This window comes from Chelonia mydas, chromosome 6 (genome assembly GCF_015237465.2).
Source record: "Chelonia mydas isolate rCheMyd1 chromosome 6, rCheMyd1.pri.v2, whole genome shotgun sequence".
NCBI classification, from domain to species: Eukaryota; Metazoa; Chordata; order Testudines; family Cheloniidae; genus Chelonia; species Chelonia mydas.
The window spans coordinates 17,241,538-17,256,779 of record NC_051246.2 but is presented as its reverse complement, the minus strand read 5'-3'; the positions used below and the strand labels follow the sequence as shown (position 1 = coordinate 17,256,779).

The following is a 15,242-nucleotide window of genomic DNA, read 5'->3' as shown; positions in this document are numbered from 1 at the left end:
CATTTACCCCAGCGGGGAACACAGGGGGTGGGGCTGCATGGGGGGGGCACGGAACCCGCTGTGAACCACACCCCTGGAAGAAGGGGGAGGGAGAGTGACACCAGCCTTCTGGCCTTAAGGAGAGCTCTCCAGGCCCCTCTGCCCCACAACATGATGGGAGAAGAGTATGAGGCTCCCCCACTGGACAATCCCCCGCACTGGCTACGCACCAGCTGGAGTGACCCCCACCCCCAAACACCATGGAGCAGCGGGCAAGGGGGTGGTGGCAAACTACCTCCCCTCCCCCAGCAACAAGAAGGGACGGCCACAGCACAGCCATACCCAGGCTTTAATTGGCACAGACCCAGCAGCAGAGAGCGGTTGCCTGCCCCGCAACCCACACACCTCACATGGTGACACGGAGTACAGCAGACAAGCCAGCAACCCTCCCACCCAGAGGAGGCAGAGCGTGGTCGCTTCCCTAATACTCAGTACCCCACTGCCCCCCCACACCCCATGCCTCTCCAGGCTCTGCCCCCCCACATACCCTGCCCCCCCCGGGTTCTGAGCCTCACCCCACACACTGCCCCACCCCATCACCCTAACCCCCCACACACACTCTGCACGATGCCCTTCTTCACACAGGCCCCCCCAGCCATGCTCTGCTCCCTCCCCAGCACACACTGACCCCCCCTCCCCCCGACAACGCCCCTGCCATGCTCTACCCCGCATCCTCTGCTCTCCTCTAGCACTGACTCCCTCAAACCCGAAACATGATTTGTAGCAATAAAAACAGAGCACCAAGGAAAGGTTAAAAGCCCTGTGGGTGGGACCTGCAGCCCAGGGCCCATGGGGCCGCTCAGGACACACCCAGCAGCCCCTGCCCTCCACAGCTGGGGCTGCCCCACCCTCTGGAATTGCAGCCCTGACAAAGCATCTCCTCCTGAGTCCATCCAGGCTGAGGGCTCCCGATACCTCCCAGCCCCACTCAGCTGTCAGGGGCTATGTCCACTCCATGGGTCACCGACAGGCTGGGCACCTCCATGGGGAGCCTCCCGCCGGCCCAAGCTGAGTCTCCTGCCCAAGCAGGGGCACCATGCCTGCCTCAAGCTACCTTGCCACCCGGCCCCGGCCCCCCTTCTGCTTCTTGGTGCCTGTTGAAGTCTTGATGGGAAGGGGGGCCGTGCCCTCTGGTGGGGGTGGCAGCAGCGGCAGCCCTAGCTCCATGGGCTCCACTGCCAGGCTGGGCTTGAAGGCCTCGAAGGGAGAGAACTTCAACGGGCTGAAAGCAACAAGAAACTGGGAGTGAGACCCCCACAGAGAGGGAGTGAGCCGGCCCCATCCCAACCCCCACAGGTGGCCAGGTCTGGGAACCCTGCAATCAACAGCCCCACGCCCCAATCCACAGCCCCCATCCCACCCCCTCCTCGGGAACATTGTGATCAACAACCCCAGGTCTTGGCACTGCCTCCCTGCCTACCCAGATCCACAGCTCCACATGGCAACACCATACAGAGAGAGGTGTATCTACTGCTGAGAAAGCCCAGGAAGGGGATGCTAGAGCCACTGCCCCCTAGAGGGGAAAGACCCCATATCCCACTCCCCATCCCTGAGCCAACCAGTTCCCCCAGGCTGGCGCCAGATCAGAGCCAGCGCCCCCTAGAGGGGAAAGGAGCCCTGCCTGTTGGTCACCTCGTTTGGAAGTGCCCCTAGCCGTACCTGACAGGTGTTCTGGGGCTGCTGTTGAGGCGGCGAGGGGAGCGCACCTTTGGCTGGAAGGAGAAGCCCTCCTTAATGCTCTCCAGCACCGACGGGGCCACATACGTGAAGCCCTGCAGAGAGCATGGAGGTCAGAGCAGCAGGGATGCCACAGTGCAAGCTCCACCCCCTCCGAGGTGTCAGAGGGCCCCCTGCTGGGGAGGGCAGGGTTGGGCTGTGCCAGCTGCACCCCCTCCCAGCTGAGACAGCACCCCCTGCTGGGAGTCCTTACCAGGAAGGCCTGGTTGGCACTCTCACTAATGGAGGCATCGTCAGGGCTGTCCACGGGCGTCTGACGAGTGAAGCGGGTGTCGAACTGGCTGACGTCGTCATCCGATTGCTGCAGGGCAGGAGGGAGGGGGACAGAGAGGGGTCAACCCAGAATGGGAGGGGCAGCCTGGCATCAGCGTCATTTGCCAGCAGGGGAGGATGGCAACCAGGCTTGCCACATAAAGGATCTGGCTTCCCATTTGCCATCCAGGTTTTCCTCCCCGAGGGGGCTGGGAGCTGCAGGGCCCCATGGTGGCTGAGCGCCCTGCACAGCTGTCCTGGACACCTGGGTCCCATTCTCCAACACTGTCTCGGTCTCCCTCCCCCAGTCTTGGGAGGGCTGGGCTGCAAGGAGCCCTAGGTGTGAGTGCTCTGCACTGCCACCCAGGTGAGGGTGCTGGGAGCTGCGAGGTGAGACATCTATTGCCATGTGGGAGAGAGCAAGGCAGGCCTGTTCTGGGCTCAGCCCAGACTGGGCTGGGCAGGGCAAGCAAGGAGCAATGGGCTGGCTCTCTCCTGCCATTGGTGGGTGGCTCGGGGCAAGGGCAGGCAAGTACCAGGCAGGGCCTGAAGGGTGGGTCCAACTTGCGCGCCAGCAGGTCATCCCAGTTGACGTGGCGGAAAAATGGCTGCTTCTGTAGGGACAGACACACAGGCAGGAGGTCAGAAGCCCAGCAGCTGCTCCCCCTCCCCTGATGCCCAGCATCTGCCCAGCTCAGGCCTGTGCCCTCCCCTGGGCTCCCCATGCAGACGCCCTCTGGTGCAGGGAGTCCTGGGCCCAGGAAGGTTATGGCAAGGCTTGGCACGAGCCTGTGCCCACGTGGAGAGGAGGCTCCACCCCCTGCCCAGAGCCATGGCACATGGAAGGGAGCCGCCTCCTGCCACTGACTCCGGTGTGCCCACAGGTGCAGGTAGGGGAGAGAATCCCCCTTTCACAGCGCTGTGTACTGCCCCTCCTCCACCTCCAGAAGGCACCCTCCCACCCCACCTACCTGCACATCGGCCGCGTCACCCGTCCCGCCCCCAATCCTCTGGCTGGGGTTTCTCTTGAGGAACTGAAAAGAGAGCACAGAGTCAGGCCACCCCTCAGGGAGCACGGCCTGGCGGACATGGGGTGGGGGGCACTGTTTATATACACACACACACTAAAGGGTTCCCCCCTGCCCCCACCCTGATTCCACATCTAGTGGCAGCCATTTTGGTGAGACCCACACAAAAGCCCTGATCCAAGATCACACCCTTCTGGTTCTGGGGCTGACAGGTCAGCAGCTGTGAGGAGCGGAAGTGAAGGAGATGGCAACAGCATCAGACAGGAGCAGGTGCCAGTAACCATCTGGGGGCAGTAGCACCTCCTCACACAGGTCAGGAGCGTGAGGGGCAGCATCCTAGTTGGGGGGGGAGGGCACATGCAAGCAGTACCTTCTTGAGTAGATCGCGGGCGTCGGGGGTCAGGTAAGGTGGCAGCACCAGCTTCCCCTTGAGGATCTTGTCAATGGTTTTCTTCCGGTTCTCAGACGTAAAGGGCGGCTGCAAAGGAAGCACAGAGGGGGCTGAGCACCACGAAAAAGTGGGGGTCATGCTGGGAGAGGGGCATGACTCAGCATACCTCAGTGGGGCACAAGGGCCACTGAACCTAGTGCAGAACAAAGGTCTGGGCTGGGGCGGAGGGTGCAGAGTGAGGGACCGCACTGGGGTGAGGGAAGGTGCCCTTTGGTGCAAAGGCTCATGGGACAGAGCAACAGCCAGGCCCAGCACTGTACCTGGAGAAAGGGAAAACCCTCAGCCTGTGGCTCCGGCCCCCCACCCCCATGTTAACAGCACGAGCAGAACTTGCCGATCCAGTGAGCATGTCGTACATCAAGGCCCCAAGGCTCCACCAGTCCACGGCCCGGTTGTGTCCACTCCGCATCAGGATCTCTGGAGCCCTAGGGGTGGCACAGACACCCTGAGCTGCTGGGCCAGCCACTGACCACCCCAAGGCCCCCCAGGGGAGCAGTGCGAGGGGAGGGGCAGTGTCTCTGGGGACGGGTCGCACGGGGGAGCAGTGCGAGGGGAGGTGGGTGTCTCTGGGGCACCTACATGTACTCAATGGTCCCACAGAAGGTGTGGGTGACGGCTCCCTCATGGATCGACTCCTTGCACAGTCCGAAGTCCGTCAGCTTGATGTGCCCTGAGGGAGACGAGACCCAGTGGGTCAGACCTCCGGAGCCAGAGCTCTCTGGGCCCCACATCCAACCCCGCCGCCCCTGGGCTCCATACCTTGGCTATTCAACATGATGTTCTCTGGCTTCAGGTCCCGGTAGATGATGCCATTGCAGTGCAGGTGGCCCAGGGCCAGCGTGATCTCGCTCAGATAGAAGCTGCGGCACAAGCAGGAATGAAGCAGTCAGTACCACCTGAACACCTGCAGCTCGCGGGGGCGCTGCTCCCTGATGTGCCAGCCATGCAGCTCCCTCAGCAGGAGCAGCAGCTGACATGCCCAGTCAAACCAGGGGGATGGCTCCCACCATGCAGAAGAACTGGGCACTGCCCAGGGGAGCCAGTCAGGTCCTGGGAAATATTGTGGGCACCCCCATGGCACAAGAACCTCTTCACCACTCACAGACCAGTATGGCCCCCCTCTCCCAGGCTGGCTGGGCCCCAGCTGGTATTCCCTCTCTGCCTTCCTGTGCCCTCTCTCCTGCTTAGCTCTGCACCTGTGCATCCCATACCTGCCTCTCTTTGCTGGGACCCCCATGCTCCCCCCAGCCCATCTCTACCTCCTCCCAGCCCTTGCTTGTCTCCCCCTGGAGGAGGCTGTTCTGCCATTTGAACCAGTGGCGACTGCCACTTTGTAACCAAGGATTGTGGCGTTGACCATGGTGTCAGCAGGTCACAGTGAGCCTCAGGCTGTCCCTGGCAGTGTGCACAACGTGGGACGCTGAGCCGTGCCAGTTACTACGTATTGCAACCTGCTCCCATTCTCTGCTGCACACAAGCCCCCGCCTCCCTCAGGTTCTGGCGCCAGCAGGTTGGCTCTGCCTTGGTGCTCTGGCATGGGAGCACCGTCTGGCTTTAAACACAGCTCTGCACTCGGCACCAGCTCAGTGATCCCTCTGAAGAGCCCCACTCTGTGGTGTGTTTACACAATGGGAGCAGGTCGTTTCCACATAGACTTTGGTCAACACAGCAAGGGCGGGACGGGCACTGGGCTGGAGCTTAGGAGTCTACAAAAACAATCACAACACAGCCAGAGCGCTGGCGGGGTGGGGGGGTGGGTTCTGTGCTCCCAGCTACTCCAGTCACTGACCATGCTGTGTCCTCCAGGAAAATGCCCTCACGCTCCAACTGCATGAAGAGCTCTCCACCTGTAGACCCAAAACAAAGAGGTACCTGAGCTCCCCACACAGGTCCTGGCTCCTGCCCCACATCCCCCCACACCCAGAGAGGTCATGAGGGTAGAGAGGGGCCAGCTCTGGCCAGATTGCAGGCCGACAGCATTATACAGTCTCCGACAATACTGTGCTCACATAGGTCACTCACATGCAGCCTGGTCTCTCCCCTAGCACTTGCTAGGGCCAAACCCTCCCAAGCCACCCCTGACCTCAGCCCTGCCCCATACCACTCAAGCACTCAAGGATGAGGTAGAGCTTGCCACCCGTCTGGAAGGCGTAGATCAGGTCCACGATGAAGGGGTGTTTGATGGCCTCCAGGATGTTCCTCTCAGCCTTGGTGTGAGCTGTGTCCTTGGCATTGCAGGCGATCTTGGCCTGGGGGGAGACAGACAGAGAGAGGGGCATTAGGGTGCCAACAGGGGGCACCTCCACGCTCAGCAGCAGGAAGGGCTGGCCAGCTAGTTACCTTCTTCAGGACTTTCATGGCAAAGATCTTCCCGGCGTTGGTCCCCTGCACCTTCCGCACCTGGAACACCTGTGAGGGAAGAGAGGGGACTTTAGGGCGGGCGGTTGTACACGTAGATCCCCACTGCCGTGCCAACGGCAGGCAGGCAGCTTCCTCCAGCAACTCAGGGGACCATCTGGGAAGAGATGCCCCGATGGCAACAACATGACAGGATTCAGAAATGCAGCCATGGGGCCTCATGGGAGTTGTAGCTCAGCTGTCTCATGCAGCCCCTCTGTAAGCGAAGCTCCCCAACCACACTTACTTTCCCATGATGCACTGGGGCCATGCAAGAGCCACTTGGTGCCGCCTGTCCTCCGCAATAATTGAGTTCATGATGCATCCTGGGAGAGGTAGTCCAGCTAAGGAGCCAGGGCCAGGAGGCATTTGAAGTACATTACCCATGTGGCACCACAATGGTGTGTCAGAATTGAAATTTCTGACCAGTTCTCTCCTCCAGACAAGTTACCCCCAAAACAGAGCCCTAGAGCAGGCCCTGGCAAGGGTCCCAGCACCCAATCCTTCCCTCCCACCCTTCTCGTTCTCCTCCATAGGGGTTTCTGGCTAGCAGGGGTCCAGGAGAGAAACAGGGGTGAGTCAGTCCCACAGTGGCATCCCCCAGTAGAGAGGGGTGGGGTAACAGGAACATGTGCATAGGGAGGCACACACCCTTGCCCCCCACAGCTGGCCCCATCAGTCTGATTCCCCTGGCCCTTCCCTACCTTGCCGTAGCCACCCTTGCCCAAGACACGCAGCAGCTCGAAGCAGTGTGGCCCGATGCGCTCAGGGCCATTGTTGACGCTGCTCTCTGAGATCTCGATCTCCTCATAGTGCCCCACCGGCCTGAGGGAGACGGGCAGAGATGTGAGCAGGGAGCACATGCTGGAGACGCCGTAGGGAACAGGGAGGAAGAGCCACCCAGGGAGAGGACATACTGGGCCAGTGATCAGCTGGGGGAAAGCCCCTGGGAATAGGACAGGTTTTGGCTCCTGAGTGCCCACTCCCTCAGCCCAGGGAGGCTGGTTCGATTCATCAGCTCCCCAAAGAAAGAATGACATTTGTCCAAAGCCCCTGCCCCCACCCAGCCCCTTCCCTGGGCTACTTACTCCAGGCCATTCCCCCGCAGCTCCAAATCCATCTCCTAGGACAGAGGAGGGGAAATCAGATAAGCACACACTGACAACCCCCACAAGAACAAGGGGTCACAGGGATTAGGGGCAGTCTGCCAAGGGGCACAGGGGCTAGGGGCACCAGAACTAGGATCAGGCACTTGGAGTGTAAGGGGGCACCAGGGCTAGGAGCAGGCAGCCAGGGGTTGGGCATGGGGCAGAGGGGTGAGGTGTGTACCAGGGCTAGGAGCAGACTGCCTAAGAGTGCCAATGGGGTGTGGGGTGGGTGGCACCAGTTTTCATGTCTGGCTGCTGGGAGGTGCCAGGCTTAAGGTCAGGCTGTGGAACAGCAAGGGGACAGGGAGACGATAGCCTCCTCAGGAGCAGGTTAAGGTGCTAGTTTCGCTGGGGTGTTATTAGTCACAGGTAACAAGGACGCTCCGTGATCGGGATGCAGTCACCTTCTAAGGACATTGCTCATCATGCTGCCCAGAGTCTCAGACTCTGGGGAGGTGGGACAAGACGCAGGGGGCCGAATCACTCACGCCCCTTCCTTGTGGGGGGTGGAAGAAAATCACATGCTACCTGGACACTGGAAGCAAGTGCAGAGGGAGGTGCTAAGGGGGGAGCGGGGGCAGGGGAGCACAAAAGCCCAGCGGGTGGGGAGGGCAGGTGCAGGGGGGGTGGGGACTTCATATGGGGAACAGGCAGCAGGGTTGAGAAGCAGATTAGGGTGTCCTAGGGGCATATGGGGGTGTCCTGGGGGGAGCTGAGAAGCAGGTTGGGGGGCCAGAGGTTCAGGCAGGGGATACATGGGTGCCCTGGAGGGCAAGTGGGGGGCCCTGGTAGACGAGGTTGGGGGGCTCAGCAGGGAATAGATGGGGCCCTGGGAGACCAGGGTGGGGGGCCCAGCAGGAGCAGGTGGGGGCTCTGGGGGGACAGGCGGGGGGGTCCCGGGCCGAGGCTCTGTCCACCCCCCGCTCTCACCGCCCCCAGCTCGGGCTCCTCCCCGTCGCTCCCCTCCTCGGTCTCCAGGTCGATGTCGAACACCCCGGCCATGGCGGCGGCGGCGGTGGCGACGGCCCCGGGCTCCCCCGGCCGGGCCCCGCCCCCTCCTGCCCAGTGGCGCGTCACAGGCCTGCGCCCGCCACCGTCCCGGGCCCCGAGCGCCGCGTGATGACGTCACCCAGGCTTCTGGGCCGCGGAGTCCCGGTGCGCGGAGGGTCTCGGGAAGGGAACGAGGAGCCCTTGGGCAGCGCGGCGGCGAACGCACGGCCTCGCGCACGAGCGCTGGCGGGCTGCAGCGCGGGTCATCGGGCGCGCGGCATGGAGCCTGCCGGAGGGAGAGCGAGACACGTCCAGAGGCCGCGAACCGGCGGAGCAAGAGGCGGGTTGACGCCGACGCGCTATTCTCAGCGGCAGGAAAAAACCTTTGGTCGGGAAGGGACCCAGCCGCGGGGGCCTCTGGGAAATGTGGCCCCGGGGTCGGAGCAGATGTATCCGTGCCCCTCCCGGGCTCCCCCCGCTCCCCTCCCCTATGAGTCCCTTCCCGCGGGGGCCCCTCTTGCCTCCCCCCTGCCCCGCCACGCCCCCTCCCTGGGCGGGGCTCGCCTTGTCTTCCAGGCACGCCCCGGCTGGCCCCACAGCACCCTGCTCCCCACATGTCGGGGGTCCTGTAACACGGGCCGGATTAACTCTCCTGTGGGGCCCCTGGGGGTTGGGGGGGGGGCAGGGGGTTGGGGTGCGGGAGGGGGCTCGGCTGGGACAGGAGGTTGGGGGCAAGTGGGGTCCGGGAGGGAGTTTGGGTGCGGGAGAGGGCTCGGCTGGGTTAGGTGGTTGGGGGGCAGGTGGGGTCCGGGAGGGAGTTTGGGTGTGGGAGGGGGCTCGGCTGGGTTAGGTGGTTGGGGGGCAGGTGGGGTCCGGGAGGGAGTTTGGGTGTGGGAGGGGGCTCGGCTGGGTTAGGTGGTTGGGGGGCAGGTGGGGTCCGGGTGGGAGTTTGGGTGCGGGAGGGGGCTTGGCTGGGTCAGGGGGTTGGGGTGCGGGAGGGGGCTCGGCTGGGACAGGAGGTTGGGGGCAAGTGGGGTCCGGGAGGGAGTTTGGGTGCGGGAGAGGGCTCGGCAGGGTTAGGTGGTTGGGGGGCAGGTGGGGTCCGGGAGGGAGTTTGGGTGTGGGAGGGGGCTCGGCTGGGTTAGGTGGTTGGGGGGCAGGTGGGGTCCGGGTGGGAGTTTGGGTGCGGGAGGGGGCTTGGCTGGGTCAGGGGGTTGGGGGGCAGGTGGGGTCCGGGAGGGAGTTTGGGTGCGGGAGGGGGTCGGCTGGGACAGGAGGTTGGGGGCAGGTGGGGTCCGGGAGGGAGTTTGGGTGCGGGAGGGGGCTCGGCTGGGACAGGAGGTTGGGGGCAAGTGGGGTCCGGGAGGGAGTTTGGGTGCGGGAGGGGGCTCGGCTGGGTTAGGTGGTTGGGGGACAGGTGGGGTCCGGGTGGGAGTTTGGGTGCGGGAGGGGGCTTGGCTGGGTCAGGTGGTTGGGGGGCAGGTGGGGTCCGGGAGGGAGTTTGGGTGCGGGAGGGGGTCGGCTGGGACAGGAGGTTGGGGGCAGGTGGGGTCCGGGAGGGAGTTTGGGTGCGGGAGGGGGCTCGGCTGGGACAGGAGGTTGGGGGGCAGGTGGGGTCCGGGAGGGAGTTTGGGTGTGGGAGGGGGCTCGGCTGGGTTAGGTGGTTGGGGGGCAGGTGGGGTCCGGGTGGGAGTTTGGGTGCGGGAGGGGGCTCGGCTGGGACAGGAGGTTGGGGGGCAGGTGGGGTCCAGGTGGGAGTTTGGGTGCGGCAGGGGGCTTGGCTGGGTCAGGTGGTTGGGGTGCAGGTGGAGTCTGGGAGGGAGTTTGGGTGCGGGAGGGGGCTCGGGTAGAGAGTTGAGGTCTCGGGTGCAGGCTCTGGCTAGGAGGCGCTTACCTCGGGCTGCTCCTGGTCGGTGGTGCAGCATGGCTAAGGCAAGATCCCTGTCTCCCATGGCTCCACGCTGCTCTGCTCCCCAAGGTGGCCGGCATGTCCGCTCTGCATGGTGCCAATGGGAGCTGCAGAGCCGGCCCTGGGGGCAGGGGCAGCGTGCAGAGATTCCCTCGTCGCCCTTCCCCTCGGGGTGTTCTAAGGCTCGGGTACTGGTGTCAGGCCCATGGCACGGAGACTTGCCACGGGCGGGATGAAAAGAAGCCATGGACTGCATCCGGCCCTGCAGGACCCCCGACTTAGCCCGAGGCCGTGGGCTGCAGCATCTAAAGCCCCTGTATTAATCTGGCCCTGCCTGTAACAACAACAGACAGCCTGTGTGCCAATGCCGTGAGGCCTGCCGATCTAGCCCAGCAAAATCCAAGGCCAGGGCCATCCTTAGGCATACGCAGAATACACAGCTGCGTAGGGCTCCATGTAATTTGTGGGGCACCAAATTTCGTGGTGCCCTAGGCAGCTATATGCTGCTCTGGCTCCAGCGGCCAGCCCCATCCCCCAGTCAGCCCCCCTGCTCTGCCCCCACCCTGCCCCCATTCGACCCCTTCCCCCAAGCCCCTGCCCCACCCCGCTCCACCTCTTGCCACCCTTGGTCTGCCCCCACCGCGCCCCCATTCCACCCTTCCCTCAAACCCCCTCCCCCGAATGATGCAGCCCACGGGATTAGCGGGGGTACTGGAGCTGGCAGAAGGGGTCGGTCCTGCGCCTGCACACACCAGCGGCAGCAGCGGGAAGCAGAGCGACCCGGCGCCAGCCTGCTCTGCTCTGCCAGCTCCCAGCCACATTGCTCCGCTTCCCGCCACCGGTGAGTGCGGGGGTGGGCCCGACCCCTTCCTCCAAGCCCCCTCCCTCAAGCGACAGGGCTGGGAGCTGGGGGAGCAGAGCGGGCTGGGGCTGAGTCGCTTTGCTTTCTGCTGCCACCAGTGAGTGCGGGGGTCCCCGACTCCTGCTGCTGGTGCCAGGCCCCCCGCTCATCCCCCACGCTGCTCTGGGCCCCCCACAGCTCCTGCCCCCATAGCCCTGCAGCCCTTGAGCACAGTCACCCCACCCCCCATGGAGGGGCTGGCCCCCCAATGGAGCAGCCACTCCCCCCGCGGGGGGGGGGTGTAGTTGCTTGGGCTACGTAGGGCACCACCATAGGTAGGGACGGCCCTGGCCAAGGCCCCGAGGTGTCTGAGCGAGGGGTAACTGTAATGTTCCCCATGGTACAGTCTGGGTCTGAACAGCTCTGCTCTCTCAACTCTCCAACCTGGGATGCTTTGCTGTGAGAACAACCACTCCTGGTATGCTCACGCACAGCCTCAAGCATGTAAAATCACTCCCTGATGAATTATATGAGAGTTTCTAGCCAGCCACTCCTGAATTATATTACAGAGAGACACCAGTAAATCCCCAGTCTCAGATTTGTCCCCAGAAATGTGCATCTTGTACTGCCCAGCTCTTTCCTTCTGGGCAGTACAAGCTCACAGAAAGTCTGTTATTTCATTCATAGAAAATGATATGCACAAACCCTCTTATCTCAAATGGAGTTCCCCAAACCGTTCAAACACATGCTGGTTTAGATAAAACAATGAAGCAAGTTTATTAACTACAGGAAGATAGATTAGTGATGACAAGAGATGAGGCATAAAAGTAAGAACTGGTTACAAAGCAATAAAAGGTAAAACACAAACTAATATGTAACTTAACAAGCAAAGTGAATTTAAAGCAAAAGATTTCTCTCACCGTATGCTTACAGCAGTCTGGCTGGATTCCTTCAGCGAGGACCCTCCCCCAGTTCAATGATGCTTCTTTTGTCTTTTAAGCATTATTGATAGAGATGAGGGGAGAGAGGTGATTTGAAGCCTCTGTTCCTTTTTTTTATATCTTTTCCTCCTCTTTGAGAATCATCTCCAGCTGGCGACAGCCAGTCTGTTTGTCAAGATATAAATTTCTCACTCACACCTTTCTTCCTACCGACGAATGGCTGATTTAACCAGGTGATAGTCCATTTGATTGTATGTACTATCATTATATGTGAAGTTATGAAGTGTTGCTATGTGTGTGGTACTGAAATGTGTTATGAGGTTGGGAGAAGCCCACAGCCAGCCTTTCAATGGCAACAAAGGAGCCACTAGTAAGACAGATTTACACTGGAACCAGCCAGTCAGTTGTTGATGACTCCTCAGAGAAGGCACATATGCAGTGGGGGCTGCTTAGCACCCAAGTCACAGCCAGGATCTTTCTAGCCCCTGGAGAGAAAGTATAAGTGAGGGTTGCTGACATCACTGCTTGGCCACTCTGCTCCCCCATAGAATCACAGGACTGGAAGGGATCTTGAGAGGTCATCTAGTCCAGTCCATGCACTTATTGCAGGACTAAGTATTATCTAGACCAGTGGTTCTCAAACTAGGGCCGCTGCTTGTTCAGGGAAAGCCCCTGGTGGGCCGGGCTGGTTTGTTTACCTGCCGCATCTGCAGGTTTGGCCGAACGGAGCTCCCACTGGCTGCAGTTCGCCATTCCAGGCCAATGGGGGCTGCGGGAAGTGGCGCAGGCCGAGGGATGTGCTGGCCACCCTTCCTGCAGCCCCCATTGGCCTGGAGCAGCGAACCGCGGCCAATGGGAGCCGCGATCAGCTGAACCTGCGGACATGGCAGGTAAACAAACCGGCCCGGCCCGCCAGGGGCTTTCCCTGAACAAGTGGCGGCCCTAGTTTGAGAACCACTGATCTAGACCATCCCTGACAGGTGTTTGTCCAACCTGTTCTTAAAAAGCCAACGGGAGGGCTAGAACTTTTTAAAATTGGGAAAAAACTTTTCCTTTGTCTGTCTGTCTGCTCTCTCGGGAGAGGAGACACAGAGCAGCAGTGCTGTAAGAAGCTTGCCCCAGGTATGAAAAAAATCATCAAATCATACCTAGAACTACTCATGTGAAACCCCAGATATGTAAGTAAATCAGGAAATATCTAGGAAGACATGATTAGGTTTATCTCTTATTTCTGTAAGGCTTGTGGATTCCTCCATGCTAACCCCCAAATGCTTTTGTTTTGCTGGTAACCATTAAGCTGGACCTCAAGAAAACCATTCTTGATGCTTAATTATTATATTTGCTCTTTTTAAATCTAGCAATATCCTAAGTTCCAGATGTAATTTCCTTCTTTTTGTTTTTAATAAAATTTACCTTTTTTAAGAACAGAATTGGGTTTTTGTGTCCTAAGAGGTTTGTGCAGATGTTGTGTAATTAGCTGGTGGCAACTGCTGATTTCCTTTGTCTTCTTTCTCAGCTCATCCCCGGGGGGGGGGGGGTAAAAGAGCTTGAAGGTACCCCCCAGGGAGGAATTCCCAAGTGTGCCTTCCTGGGTTCAAAGGGGTTTTTTTGCATTTGGGTGGTGGCAGCATATACCCAGGTCAGATAGAAGCTGTAACCCTGGGGGTTTAATACAAGCCTGGAGTGGCCAGTATTAATTTTTAGAATCCTTGCGGGCCCCCACCTCCTGCACTCGAAGTGCCAGAGTGGGGAATCTGGAGATCCCACAACCTCCCTAGGCAATTTAGTCCAGTGCTTAAGTACCCTGAGAAGTTAGGAAGTTTTTCCTAATGTCCAATTAAACCACCCTGATGCAATATAAGCCCATTGATTTTTGTCCTATCCTCAGAGGTTAAGGCGAGGTTAAAACAACCTTTTATTTACTTGAAAACTGTTATCATGTCCCCTCTCAGTCTTCTCTTCTCCAGACTAAACAAACCCAATTTTTTTCAATCTTTCCTCATAAATCCTGTTTTCTAGACCTTTAATCATTTTTGTTGCTCGTCTGCACTTTCTCCAATTTGTCCACATCCCTCCTGAAATGTGGCGCTCAAATGTTTGCTTTTTTTGCTTCAGTGTTATACTGTTGACTCATATTTACTTTGTGATCCACTATGACTCCAGATCCCTTTCTGCAGTACTCTTTCCTAGGGAGTCATTTCCCATTTGGTATGTGTGCAACTGATTGTTCCTTCCTAAGTGGAGTTCTTTGCATTTGTCCTTATTGAATTTCATCCTATTTACTTCAGACCGTTTCTCCAGATCATTCTGAATTTTAATCCTATCCTCCAAAGCACTTGCAACCCCTCCCAGCTTGGTATCATCCACAAACATTATAAATGTATTCTCTATGCCATTATCTAAACCAGGGGTGGGCAAACTTTTTGGCCAAGGGCCACATCGGGGTGCGAAACTGTATGGAGGGCCAGGTAGGGAAGGCTGGGCCCCCCAAACAGCCGGGCCCCTGCCCCCTATTCACCCCCTCCCACTTCCCTCCCCCTGACTGCCCCCCTCAGAACCTCCAACCCATCCATCCCCCTCTGCTCGTTGTCCCCTCACTGCCCCCTCCCAGAACCCCCTGCCCCAAACCGTCCCCCCGGGACCCCACCGCCATCCAACCCCCCTGCTCCGTCTCCTGACTGCCCCCCCCAACCCCTATCCACACCTCTGCCCTCTGACAGGCCCCCCCCCCCCCGAACTCCCACCCCCTATCCAACCCTCTCTGCTCACTGTCCCTGGACTGCCCTGACCCCTATCCACACCCCCGCCCGGAGAGGCCCTCCGGGACTCCCACGCCCTATCCAACCCCCCCGTTTCCCATCCCCTGACCGCCCACCCCGCCAAACCTCTACCCCATCCAACCGTCCCCTGCCCCCCAGGACCTCCTACCCCTTATCCAACTCCACCCCCTGCCGCCGCTGCTGCTGCCCCCTTACCATGCCGCTCAGAGCAGCAGGAGCTCGCAGCCCTGCTGCCCGGACGGAGCCAGCCGCGCTGCCCGCATGGTGAGCTGAGGCTGCGGGGGAACATCAGGGGAGGGGCCAGGGGCTAACCTCCCTGGCCAGGAGCTCAAGGGCCAGGTAGGACAGTCCCTCAGGCCATAGTTTGCCCACCTCTGATCTAAACCATCTCAACACCTGGAAGACTGTCTGGAAGACAAAGACTTTGAGAGGAAATGCAGCCTGTATATAAAGAACTGTAAGCTGCCTATAACCTCTCTTAGGGTGAGAAACTGCTTGATTCAAATCTTGCTTAGTCTGTAGAATTCAGAGTGAGTTTATTTTTATTTCCTATGTAACCAACTTTAATGTCTATGCCTGCTACATATAATCACTTAAAATCTCTTTCTATAGTTGTTAAATCTGTTTCCTATTTTACTTAAAACTGTGTTTTTGGTCGAAGTGCTCAGAGAATCTCAGATCAGGTTAATAAGGGCTGTTGCATGTCCGCTACCCTTTGTTGGAGTGGCA

The 15,242-nt window shown here is 59.8% G+C and overlaps 1 protein-coding gene across 3 annotated transcripts; it reads right to left on the bottom strand.

Annotated features, from left to right (window-relative positions):
* Positions 1–309: 309 nt before the first annotated feature.
* RPS6KB2 (ribosomal protein S6 kinase B2) lies at positions 310–8,123 on the bottom strand. 3 transcript variants are annotated; one of them, XM_037899376.2, is made up of 15 exons: positions 7,983–8,122; positions 6,993–7,027; positions 6,609–6,729; positions 5,848–5,916; positions 5,609–5,756; positions 5,297–5,354; positions 4,267–4,367; positions 4,087–4,177; positions 3,842–3,932; positions 3,427–3,534; positions 3,000–3,062; positions 2,565–2,642; positions 1,970–2,077; positions 1,699–1,811; positions 310–1,261 (listed from the first exon to the last, which is right to left on the bottom strand). In XM_037899376.2, the coding sequence occupies exons 1-15, from the start codon at positions 8,052–8,054 to the stop codon at positions 1,090–1,092; spliced, it is 1,428 nt and encodes a 475-aa protein (XP_037755304.1). In that variant the 5' UTR covers positions 8,055–8,122; the 3' UTR covers positions 310–1,089. The 3 variants fall into 3 exon arrangements, with proteins under 3 accessions (XP_037755304.1, XP_037755305.1, XP_037755306.1); XM_037899377.2 differs by lacking the exon at positions 7,983–8,122 and adding an exon at positions 7,457–7,552; XM_037899378.2 differs by lacking the exon at positions 1,699–1,811 and having other exon boundaries at positions 7,983–8,123.
* Positions 8,124–15,242: the final 7,119 nt, after the last annotated feature.